Genomic DNA, 13,662 nt, shown 5'->3' with positions numbered 1-13,662 from the left:
GATTGCGCGCATATTACAACATAGTAAAATTTTTCTTGTCCGTCGTAAGACATCCAAAAACAAGAAAATTACGTATAAAATTATATACACCCACCTTCCAATCTGCTCCTTTGAGCTTTGCGTTCCCAGCTCTTCTCTGATGACAGTATTCTTCCTCCGTCGGATAGTGTGTGCCCAGTCACTCTTCTTAGTAATCGCGTCTCCGATGTTTGTATTTTTTATTCATTTATTTTTGTTATAGTCCATGGCTCATTCCCATATGTCACAGTTGCTACAGACGTTATTTTCTAGTACCTTAGAAGAGGTTACTTTCTTATTTTAGTTCTGAGGGTTCTATAAATTAATGTAATTAAATGTTCCTACTTTCTTTTGTATATACAATTCTGTCACGAATGAGGTAGTTTTTGCTAAGAATTTGAACGAGTTTACTCTTTCTACCTAGTTTTACTTTATTATTATTTTTCTGGCAATTAGCTCCTGGCCTCTGAAAGCAATAATATAATATACATATTATAAAAATGAACTGAATCGATTTAAGCCTAAGTTGGCACAGATATCCCTTGCTGTCAGCCAACAATCACTGTGAAATGCGTGAAATTTGCTTCATCATGCATGACGTTTAAATTTATTTCTTCTTTGCTATTAACTCTGTTCGCAACGTATTTCGCCGATAAATGTACACACGCAAATATATCAGAGAACGACACGTAGTTCAAGAGATATATTGTCATGAACACTGAGATGCGTGAAAAACAGACGCATCATGCACCAAGTTTTAATAAATTTATTCTGTACTCCTACGTACCTACTGTAAGTATTTCGCCGATAAATGTACACACGCAAATATATCAGTGAACGACACGTAGTTCAAGAGATATATTGTCTTGAACACTGAGATGCGTGAAAAACAGACGCATCATGCACCAAGTTTTAATAAATTTATTCTGTACTCCTAAGACACTTCTACCGCTTAGTCTACTTAAGGAAATCCTGACACCTGGCAGCGCTTTAGACAGCTTTAACTGCAATGTGCAAACGGCTGTAGGCGAAAACAATAGCCGTCTACAGAGATATGAAGAGGCGTTGCCACAGAGACGTTTACAAAATCAGGGTGTAGACACACGAAGCACCTGCGCCCAGTGTGCACAAACTGTGCTGCATACTGTTCTTATATACTTGTACATTATGCATGTTTCTTTGTACAACTGTTCCATAATTTCGAAGTCGTTTTCACTAATACAGTACTAGCCATTAAAATTGCTACACCACGAAGATGACGTGCTACAGACGCGAAATTTAACCGACAGGAAGAAGATGCTGTGATATGCAAATGATTAGCTTTTCAGAGCATTCACGCAAAGTTGGCGCCGGTGCCGACACCTACAACGTGCTGACATGAGGAAAGTTTTCAACCGATTTCTCATACACAAACAGCAGTTGACCCGCGTTGCCTGGTGAAACGTTGTTGTGACGCCTCGTGTAAGGAGGAGAAATGCGTACCATCACGTTTCCGACTTTGATAAAGGTCGGAGTGTAGCCTATCGCGATTGCGGTTCATCGTATCGCGACATTGCTGCTCGCGTTGGTCGAGATCCAATGACTGTTAGCAGATATGGAATCGGTGAGTTCAGGACGGTAATATGGAACGCCGTGCTGGATCCCAACGGCCTCGTATCACTAGCAGTCGAGATGACAGGCATCTTATCCGCAAGGGCTGTAACGGATCGTGCAGCCACGTCTCGATCCCTGAGTCAACAGATGGGGACGTTTGCAAGACAACAACCATCTGCACGAACAGTTCGACGACGTTTGCAGCGGCATGGACTATCACCTCGGAGACCATGGCTGCGGTTACCCATGACGCTGCATCACAGACAGGAGCCCCTGCGATGGTGGACACGAAGCTGGGTGCACGAATGGCAAAACGTCATTTTTGTGGATGAATCCGGGTTCTGTTTGCAGCATCACGATGGTCGCATCCGTGTTTGGCGACATCGCGGTGAACGCACATTGGAAGCGTGTATTCGTCATCGCCATACTGGCGTATCACCCGGCGTGATGGTATGGGGTGCCATTGGTTACCTCTTGTACGCATTGACGGCACTTTGAACAGTGGACGTTATATTTCAGATGTGTTAAGACCCGTGGCTCAACCCTTCATTCGATCCATGCGAAACCCTACATTTCAGCAGGATAATGCACGACCGCATGTTTCAGGTGCTGTACGGGCCTTTCTGGATACAGAAAATGTTCGACTGCTGCCCTGGCCAGCATATTCTCCAGATCTCTCACCAACTGAAAACGTCTGGTCAATGGTGGCCGAGCAACTGGCTCGTCACAATACGTCAGTCACTACTCTTGATGAACCGTGGTATCGAGTTGAAGCTGCATGGGCAGCGGTACCTGTACACGCCATCCAAGCTCTGTTTGACTCATTGCCCAAGCGTATCGAGGTTGTTATTACGGCCAGAGGTGGTTGTTCTGGGTACTGATTTTTCAGGATCTATGCACCCAAATTGCGTGAAAATGTAATCACATGTCAGTTCTAGTATAATATATTTGTCCAATGAATACCCGTTAATCATCTGCATTTCTTCTTGGTGTAGCAATTTCAATGGCCAGTGGCGTACATGCAAATGAAGTTTTTTCGATATTACACTGCAAACGCAGTTCATTTTTTGTTTTCGTTTCTGATAGAAATTTGGAGAAATGAATATCATGGTAATGGCGAGTTTGTCAGTCAGTAGATTACATAACTTATCCGTTATGGACAAAATATGAGCAGCTCTTTTGAGTGTGTTGCTAGCAACAATCATGACTTCATCATCAGCAAAGAGTGATGTCATAGAATAAAATTTTCGTTGTAGTAATAAATGTAAAAGCTTAACCTATCTATTCATTGCCTCACCATGTCGTAAGTATTAAAAAGAATTGGAGATCAATTGCATCCTTGTCTTACTCCCGAATGTGTCCTGATCTTATATATTCCATTTGCTGCAGTGGCAATTTCTGATCCTTGGTACATGCATTCTGTCGCCTTTATTATGTGCAGAGGTATTCCTCTTTTGTTCATATCTCCCATAGCATTTCTCTTTTTACTTCATCAAAAGCTTTCACACAGTCTGTGAATAGTGAATGTGTGTCTCTACTGAACTCTATTTCTCAGTTATTTGTCTAAAAGCGAACATATTGTCTGTGGATGATCAACCTTTCTTAAAGTTCGTTTGTTGTAGACTACTTTCAACACTTACTGCTAGTCTCTGTGGTACTATTTTAGAATATATTTTATAGCTCCAGCTTAGAAGAGGGACGCCCCTCGTAGTTTTCGCAATTGTTCTAAAACACGTATCGTCGCAAACTGGGATATTAACAGAGCGTTTTCACTGTTGCAGCGAGCTGTCGCCGAGGTCAGAGATGGCGCCAAACTCTGAGGAGGATGGCTCGCGACTTTCCACTGTTCAAGATGCCGGCTGGAGCCTCGAGGAAGCCAACAAGGTGAGTTGAAATACCGCCCTCTTTTTGGCAGAGACAGTCATAAAAAATCAGTGCATTCGCAGCAAATTAAAAGCGATTACATCCCCAGATTCGCCTCTTAACCTTGTAATGTACCTATAGCTTCCGGCACGATTCCTTAAAAGGCGCTTTAGTTTTGATATTGGTGAATCACTGGAGCTGCTCTCGACGAATATTCGAAAATCCTTAACGCTTCTTCAGTTTTAAGAGGACTATTGGCAAAGTAAAGTCCGATCGGTCGTGAAATGGAAACAGCTATGAAAATCAAGAAGTTTTATTTGAAACAGGTAGCTACACATTTAGCTACTTCTCCACACAGTCGCCGCTCCGACTTAGACATTCGTCGTACCGTTCTACCAGCTTTCTAGTACCCTCGTTGTAGAAGGCAGCCGCCTGTGATTTCCGCCAATTCTCTATACTAGTCTACACCTCGTAGTCTGTGCCATAATGTTGTTTTCGTAGGCAGTGGTTAGTGTGGGCAGAGATGACTGTCAAAGGGAGCCAATTATGAGCTGTATTGCGGGTGATGAAACACTTCCCTTCGAAAACGCTCCAGAAGCATCTTCATTGTCCCTGCACAGTGCGGCCGAGAATCGTCTTGAAGAAGGAAACGCATGGCAGTTATGTCATGGTGGACTGCATGACATCAGGCGAAATCACTCAACAGGCCCTCAAACTCGGCGGGAGATTCTATTGTTTTAGTCGTTTTTACGTGGTAACTGTGCGCTCAGTACTGAAAAGAGCGGCGTGACGCGATCGGCGGGCATGTTAGGGACACTACTCGACATATCTGTGCAAAGCTTCATCTGATTTTCATTGTGGATTCCATTTCGTGCTTGATCGGACCTTACTTTCCGAATATCCCTCGTACATTATATCAATGTTATGTTAGTAGTTCAAAAGTCTCCATTAATTAGCATCAGTAACATGACTGTAGTCATGCAATCACTCTCGAAATTATCACAGCACGCGCCTCTGCTTTGTCTAAATCAAAGTACTATCGGGAGATTTAAACAAAAGAAGACATTACTACTGAAATTTGTCGGTGACAAAGTTATATATATTTGAACCACGAGATTATTGCAGTTGAAGTCGCTGTCAGTGCCATTCGTAATGTTTAGTTTATAGGAAAAGATGGAATCCAACACTACGTTTTTTAAAAGGACTTTTTTATGTAGCCTGGAAGAGGAGATTCTATCCCTCGTGGCATCGAGGTTGTATGAAAATGAAGTAATCCTACGATTGTGAAGCTAAGATACGTTTTTGTGGTGTGAGGAAGAATTTGGTAGAAATGTGAAAGCTAATACCATTTCATAGTAAAGTTCGCATCCAACTGCGTATTTCAAGGGAATCTGACGGGGGAAAACCAAAAATCTAGCAACTTTTTTGCAGTGAATGTCTGATATAACTTTGTGAAATGTAAAACTCTGCACTTAAGAAAATAAATAACGTTTTGTGACCATAGTATCAGTGAGCCTCTATCAGAATCAAGTAACTCATACAAATAGCTAGGTGTGGCCGCTACGGTCGCAGGTTCGAATCCTGCCTCGAGCATGGATGTGTGTGATGTCCTTAGGTTAGTTAGGTATAAGTAGTTCTAAGTTCTAGGGGACTGATGACCTCAGAAGTGAAGTCCCATAGTGCTCAGAGCCATTTGAACCATTTTTAGCTAGGTGTAATTACTTGTAGGAATATGAACCGGAATGATCAGATAGTCCCAGGAGTACGTAAAGCTGGTGACAGATTTCAGTTCATTGGTAGGATGCTGGGAAAATGCAGTCAGTGTAGAAAGGAGATTGCTTACAAGACACTCTTGCGATCCATCCTTGAATATTACTCAGGTGTGTGGGATCCGTACCAATTGGGATTATTACGAGGTATTGAACGATTTCAAAGAACGGCAGTACGAACTGTCAGTGTTCAATGGTTCTAATGACGTTAGCCGTATTTGGGCATTGAAATGTATCATTGGTAGCGGGTGAAAATCTGTGCTGGACCGGGACTCGAACCCGCATTTTCGCTTTACGAGAGCGGTAGGCTTAACAGCTTCGACCATCCGATCACTCCTCCCTGCCGCACAAATTCCAAGCCTGTTACTAACTAGTGACGTAGCGACACGTACCCATCAAACTCTTACTCGAAGTCCTTGATTCCCATTAGAGATCGAGCATTGTGTGCATCCGCATTGAAATACAATATCGTTGATTGTCGTCGCCTTATATATACACTGAAGAGCCAAAGAAACTGGTACGCCTGCCTAATATGGTGTACGGCCCCCGCGAGCACGCAGAAATGATACTACACGGTCCGCAGCTCGTGGTCGTTCTCGCTTCCCACGCCCGGGTTCCCGGGTTCGATTCCCGGCGGGGTCAGGGATTTTCTCTGCCTCGTGATGACTGGGTGTTGTGTGATGTCCTTAGGTTAGTTAGGTTTAAGTAGTTCTAAGTTCTAGGGGACTGATGACCATAGCTGTTAAGTCCCATAGTGCTCAGAGCCATTTGATACTACACGACGTGACATGGACTCGACAAATGTCTGAAGTAGCGCTGGAGGGAACTGACAGCGTGAATCCTGCAGGGTTGTCCATAAATCCGTAAGAATACGAGGCGGCAGAGATCTCTTCTGAACAGCACGTTGCATAGCATCCCAGATATGCCCAATAATGTTCGTGTCTGGGGAGTTTGATGGCCAGTGGAAGTGTTTAAACACAGAAGAGTGTTCCTGGAGCCACGTTGTAGCAATTTTGGACTTGTGGGGTTTCACATTGTCCTGCTGGAATTGTCAAAGTCCATCAGAATGCACAATGGACATGAAAGGATGATGGTGATCAGAAGGATGCTTAAGTATGTGTCATCTGTCAGAGATTTATCTAGACGTATCAGGGGTCCCATATCACTCTAACTGCACACGCCCCACACCATCACAGAGACTCCACCAGCTTGAACAGTCCCCTGCTGACATGCAGGGTCCATAGATTCACGAGATTGTCTCCATACTCCTACATCTCCATCCGCTCGATACAATTTGAAACGAGGCACGTCCGACCAGGCAACATGTTTCCAGTCATCGACAGTCCAATGTCTATGTTGACGGATCCAGGCAAGGTGTACAGTTTTGTGTCGTGCAGTCACCAAGGGCACGAGAGTGGGTCCTCGGCTCCGAAAGCCCATATCGAAGATGTTTCGTTGAATGGTTCTCACGCTGACACTTGTTGATCGCCCAGCACTGAAATCTGCAGCAATTTGCGGAAGCAGTAACTTCTTCCGGCGCAGTGATGTCAGAGATTTGATGTGTTACTGGTTCCTCATATTCACGGTACACTCGTGAAATGGTCGTACGGGAAAATCCCCACTTCGTCGCTATCTCAGAGATGCTGTGCCTCATCGGTCATACGCCGACTATAACACCACAATCAAACTCACTTAAATTTTGATACGCTACTGGACATTAAAATTGCTACACCAAGAAGAAATGCAGATGATAAACGGGTATTCATTGGACAAAAATATTATACTAGAACTGACATGTGATTACATTTTCACGCAATTTGGGTGCATAGATCCTGAGAAATCAGTACCCAGAACAACCACGTCTGGCCCTAATAACGGCCTTGATACGCCTGGGCATTGAGTCAGACAGAGCTGGGATGGCGTGTACAGGTACAACTGCTCATGCAGCTTCAACACGATACCACAGTTCACCAAGAGTAGTGACTGGCGTATTGTGACGAGCCAGTTGCTCGGCCACCATTGACCAGACGTTTTCAATTGGTGAGAGATCTGGAGAATTTGCTGGCCAGGGCAGCAGTCGAACATTTTCTGTATTCAGAAAGGCCCGTACAGGACCTGCAACATGCAGTCGTGCATTATCCTGCTGAAATGTAGGGTTTCTCATGGATCGAATAAATGGTAGAACCATGGGTCGTAACACATCTGAAATGTAACGTCCACTGTTCAAAGTGCCGTCAATGCGAACAAGAGGTGACCGAGACGTGTAACCAATGGCACCCCATACCATCATGCCGGGTGATACGTCAGTATGGCGATGACGAATACACGCTTCCAATGTGCGTTCACCGCGATGTCGCCAAGCACGGATGCGACCATCATGATGCTGTTAACAGAACCTGGATTCATCCGAAAAAATGACGTTTTGCCATTCGTGCACCCAGGTTCCTGTCCACCATCGCAGGGGCTCCTGTCTGCGATGCAGCGTCAAGGGTAACCGCAGCCATGGTCTCCGAGCTGATAGTCCATGCTGCTGCAAACGTCGTCGAACTGTTCGTGCAGATGGTTGTTGTCTTGCACACGTCCACATCTGTTGACTCAGGGATCGAGACGTGGCTGCACGATCCGTTACAGCCCTTGCGGTAAGATAGCTGTGATCTCGACTGCTAGTGATACGAGGTCGTTGGGATCCAGCACGGCGTTCCATATTACCGTCCTGAACTCACCGATTCCATATTCTGCTAACAGTCATTGGATCTCGACCAACGCGAGCAGCAATGTCACGATACGATAAACCGAAATCGCGATAGGCTACACTCCGACCTTTATCATAGTCGGAAACGTGATGGTACGCATTTCTCCTCCTTACACGAAGCATCACAACAACGTTTCACGAGGCAACGCCGGTCAACTGATGTTTGTGTATGAGAAATCGGTTGAAAACTGGCCTCATGTCAGCACGTTGTAGGTGTCGGCACCGGCGCCAACTTTGCGTGAATGCTCTGAAAAGCTAATCATTTGCATATCACAGCATCTTCTTCCTGTCGATTAAATTTCGCGTCTGTAGCACGTCATCTTCGTGGTGTAGCAATTTTAATGGCCAGTAGTGTAATTTTCCTAAGACGGAAAGAAGCAATTCTTGAAAAAAAACTTGAACAATCGTCTTCGATGACTCTGATATATTACGAAATTTTATGGACTTCAGTGTACTAGTAATCGACAACATGTGCCGGACCAGGACTCGAATCCGGATTTCCCGCTTATCGCGAGCGGTCACCTTAATCATTCAGGCTGTCTGAGCACGCTTTCCATGTCCGAACTAAATTTCCGTGTTTCACATAACATATCGCTGGATTAGCTGTGAATCGTACCTGTCGAAACCACAACAGTAGTGTAAATTGCGACTGTAGCAGCAGTAATCTATCTGCGCCAGAAACTTGCCGTCTTATATAGGCGTTGCCGACCGCATGTCTGTATTCTGCCTGTTTACGTATCCCTGTATTTAAATACGCATGCCTCTACCAGTTTCTTTGGCGCTTCAGCGTATTAAAAAAGGGGGATTTCATATAATATTCAAAAGTAAATCCCTGTTTTAAGCACAAATCCGTAATTGTGATAGGTGATCGAAAACTTTTGACCGATAATGTAGATGTACGTACGCATCACTGTCTATTACATCCGTTAGGTCTTCAGGTAGATTATCTAACAGACCAGATCGAAGCGCTTTTATGATGAAGAAAGCGCCACAAGCGATTACATGATGTTGTTGACCTTCGAGTCCAAAATGGCCCGGCTGCTGGAGAGCGACTTCGAACAAAGCGTCTCCTCATGCACTTCAGACTGTTCGCGTGCGACGCCTCAGTCGGCGGCTGACAGCCTGTTCTCTCTGGACAGCGGCCTGCGGCGTGGGCAGGTGGAGTCTCGGCAAGACCGCTCAGACGTCTGCACGCCATCCTCCAAAGCACGGGCACGCACGGGCCCGAGGCGACGGCCGCTGGGACCCAAGTCTGCGCCTGTCCTTGAGCAGAGTGGCCCCAGGCACCAGTTCCCCAGGCCTCGTCAAACACGAGCGCCGTTTCTGCTTCGTTTTCGTTTCTCTGAGAGTCCAGTCTCTTGCACCGTCTGGTGGCAACTTTTTGGTCCTTATGCCAGTCGAATTTTCTCGACAACAATTTTTGTAGTACACAGGAAGTAACAGAATTACTTAGAAATCCTCGACAGCTGTACAATACATATCTACATCTGCATCTACATGGATACTCTGCAAATCACATTTAAGTGCCTGGCAGAGGGTTCATCGAACCATCTTCACAGTTCTCTGTTATTCCAATCTCGTATAGCGCGCAGAAAGACTGAACACCTACATCTCTCTGATGTCCCTCATTTTATCGTGGTGATCGTTCCTCCCTATGTGAGTCGGTGTAAACAAAATATTTTCGCATTCGGAGAAGAAAGTTTGTGATTGGCATTTCGGGGGAAGATTCCGTCGTAACGAAAAACGCCTTTCTTTTAAAGATGTTCAGCCCAAATCCTGTATCATTTCTGTGACACTCTCTCCCATATTTCGCGATAAAACGTGCTGCCTTTCTTTGAACTTTTTCGTTCTACCCCGTCAGTCCTATCTGGTAAGGATCCCACACCACGCAACAGTATTCTAAAAGAGGACGGACAAGCTTGGTGTAGGCAGTCTCCTTAGTAGGTCCGTTACATTTTATAAGTGTCTGCCAATAAAACACAGTCTTTCGTTAGCCTTCCACACAACATTTTCTGTGTGTTCCTTCCAATTTAAGTTCTTCATAATTGTAATTCCTAGGTATTTAGTTGAATTTACGGCCTTTAGATTTGAGTGCTTTATCGTGTAACCGAAGTTTAACGGATTCCTTTTAGTACTCATGTGGATGACCTCACACTTTTCATTATTTAGAGTCAACTGTCACATTTCGCACCATTCAGATATCTTTTCTAAATCGTTTTGCACTTTGTTCTGATCTTCTGATGACTTTATTATCCATAAACGACATCGTCATCTGCAAACAACCTAAGACGGCTGCTCAGATTGTCTCCCAAATCGTTTGTATAGATAAGGAACAGCAAAGGGCCTATAACACTACCTCGGGGAACGCCTGAAATCACTTCTGTTTTACTCGATGACTTTCCGTCAGTTACAACGAACTGTGACCTCTCTGCCAGGAAATCACAAATCCAGTCACATAACTGAGACGATATTCCATAAGCACGCAATTTCACTACAAGCCGCTTGTGTGGTACAGTGTCAAAAGCCTTCAGGAAATCCAGAAATACGGAATCGATCTGAAATCCCTTGTCAATAGCACCCAACACTTCATGTGAATAAAGAGCTAGTTGTGTTTCACAGAAACGATGTATTCTAAACCCATGTTGACTGTATGTCAATAGACCGTTTTCTCCAAGGTAATTCATAATGTTCGAACACAATATATGTTCCAAAACCCTACTGCATATAGACGTTAACGATATAGGCCTGTAATTTAGTGGATTACTCCTACTAGCTTTCTTGAATATTGGTGTGACCTGTGACCTATTATCAACATTCTCCATTTATGCCTGTTTTTTAAAGTACATACATATGGTGGGGTGGTGAAAATAAAATATCCATCACCAGCTCGCTCGGGGTACCATTTATGATTTAACATACCTAAAAGAACCTGTACTATTGGTAACTGTCGAGCAGAATCTGCCAGTTAATGAGTGGACGGAGATTGCGAGCTTGATGACGGGGGTCTTATGCCCTACCGGGCGGCCACATCAAGGACGTAAAAGGCCAGGTCAATAATACTGGAAAATTGTGCCACCTAAAACGAATCAGTAGTGTAAGGGGCAGTCAAATGAAGACCGAATACCCGTCACAATCGGACCAAGGAATGGTTCCATTAAAAAGTAATTACTTCACCCGCTGAGACATTAATACCACTGGGAGAGCAGATGATCAATTCTTTTTCCGCAGAAGGCGGTCGGCAGCTGACGTATCCACCACCGCTCCCACTCTTGTACTTCAGAATGAGATTTTCACTCTGCAGCGGAGTGTGCGCTGATATGAAACTTCCTGGTAGATTAAAACTGTGTGCCGGACCGATACTCCAACTCGGGACCTTTGCCTTTCGCGGGCAAGTGCTCTACCAACTGAGCTACCCAAGCACGACTCACGCCCCGTCTTCACAGCATTACTTCTGCCAGTACCTCTTCTCCTACCTTCCAAACTTTACAGAAGCTCTCCTGCGAACCTCGCAGAACTGGAACTCCTGAAAGAAAGGATATTGAAGAGACGTGGCTTAGCCACAACCTGGGGGATGTTTCCAGAATGAGATTTTTCACTCTGCAGCGGAGTGTGCGCTGATATGAAACTGTTATGAAAGCTGTGCGGACGGGGCGTCAGTCGTGCTTGGGTAGCCAAGTTGGTACAGCACTTGCCCGCGAAAGGCATAGGTCCCGAATTCGAGCCTCGGTCCGGCACACAGTTTTAATCTGCCAGGAACTTTCACTGTTGCCCTTCCTCGTCCTACTGAAACTGACGTATATGCATGTCTTTCTTTAGGTCACCAAAGCTGTGAAAGTCACACGGTGAAAGATCCAGACTCAACGGAAGATGTCGCAGTGTTTCCCAACCAAATCGCTGAAGCATATCCTTTATCGATTTGTGGTATGCAACAGGATAATTCCGTCCGCCAGCATTCCTGAGCGTTTTTTGCAGTTACTGCAAAGTGTCTTCATAGCGCTGCACATTGATTACTGTTCCACGCTCGGCTAACTTGACCGTTGGAGGGTTACTGCAGTCTGAAAAGAATGTCACCATAACCTTACCGGAACTTGCGTGAACAGCTTTGGCTTTCTTTGGCGATGGAGACGTGTATGTTTCCAATGCTGACTTCGCCGTTTCACCGCGGGCTGTCGGACGGTATCACCCCGTGTTACGATAACGCCCTCTCCCTCACTGCCAATCAGACAGAGGCTATGCTTCAGCAACTTGGTTCTGAAACACTGACACATCTTCCGTATAGCCAGGATCTTTCATCTTGTGATTCGTCGATCTGAAGAAAGACGTGAGTGGACCTCCGTTTCAGTCGGACGTGGAAGTGGAAGAGTTGTTGCGGTTGTGGATGTGTCAGCAGCCGACCGCGTTCTACGAAAGAGGAACTGATCGTCTCGTTCCCAGTGCGATAAATGCTTTCACATGTGTGATGATTCTTTTGAATGCAACCATTCCATGGTTCTGTTGTGACGGGTGTTCGGTATTCATCCGATTCCCTGTTGTATAATCACAGGTACGACGCTCTTAAATTTGTTCAAAATTTACCGGTGGAGAGCACAAACAAACGTTCTGCCGTTAGCGGTACAAGCAGTGGATCTTTCAAAGGTATTTTATCACTAGACTAAAAGTAGTAAGATAAAAAGGCACATCAGGGGATGACCACTAAGTGTGATTAGACTGCATCAGGAACATCAAAGTATTACAGCCATTTCTAAAGGAATGGAAGCAACAAACTGGCGATGTAGTAATGGATATTTTTTTAATAGCAGCTCGTAAAAAAACATAATTGTGAAACCCAGATGAATTATTATTACAAATAAAAGCCTTTGCACGACGTATATAATTCAATCGCCTTTTTAGATATCAAAATAACGGACTCGTTATAGTTGAGAAATAATTGTTTGACAGTTGAACTCAGTAAACAATGAGACATACAGAACTCATTAAGAGTTCGAAGAAACAACTGCCTACACGGCATTTTCATCACCGGTCACCACACGAACAAAAATTGTCGATGAAATTTATTTATTGCACGCAGCATTATCAAATTTCAGTTGATTGCTTGTAGTTTAGTACGATGGGCTCGCATTCTCCGTCCGACCACACAGATTTCGATTTTCTGTGGTTTTCGTAAATTGTTTAAGGTAAATCCCGAGATGGTTCGTCTGAGAGGACAGCGTCTGTTTTCTTCCTTATCCTTCCCTTACCTGACTTTGTGATTCTCCTCTAATGATGTCGTTAAGGATGAGATGTTAAACACTAATCGTCCATCCTTCTAGTTTATCCAACCTCCTGTAACCGCAGCCCACAAGCTGGAATACAGCAGATATTTCATTACGAATGAATCTCGACAGCGTAGTTCACTGTGCAACACGAATCGCTTTCAGTAACCCCCCCCCCCCCCCCCCCCAGTGATGCAACGCTGCGAAGCATGTGGAAACATACCCTGCAGAACCAAAACATTACTACCCCTTGCTAAATAGCGGGTTGGTCCACATTTGGAACGCAGCAGAGCAGCGATTCTGCTTGGAATGGTAGGTTTTACGAGGTTTGTGGAACCAGATGTCTACGCACAGGTTACGCACTTTCCATAAACCACGGGCCTGTTGTTTGTCGTGCCGAGCTAGCGTCCAGCAA

At 44.8% G+C, this 13,662-nt stretch overlaps 1 protein-coding gene across 1 annotated transcript in view; it reads left to right on the top strand.

Annotated features, from left to right (window-relative positions):
* Nucleotides 1–13,662, top strand: part of LOC124775340 — a 531,162-nt gene that overhangs the window by 236,652 nt on the left and 280,848 nt on the right. Inside the window, exon 2 of the mRNA XM_047250172.1 lies at nt 3,393–3,495. Coding sequence (XP_047106128.1) covers nt 3,415–3,495 — 81 coding nt within the window. The 5' untranslated portion in view covers nt 3,393–3,414. The remainder of the gene's footprint in view (nt 1–3,392; nt 3,496–13,662) is intronic.

Source organism: Schistocerca piceifrons, chromosome 2 (genome assembly GCF_021461385.2).
Source record: "Schistocerca piceifrons isolate TAMUIC-IGC-003096 chromosome 2, iqSchPice1.1, whole genome shotgun sequence".
In the NCBI taxonomy this organism is placed as follows: domain Eukaryota; kingdom Metazoa; phylum Arthropoda; class Insecta; order Orthoptera; family Acrididae; genus Schistocerca; species Schistocerca piceifrons.
This window is presented reverse-complemented; position numbering and strand designations above follow the sequence as displayed.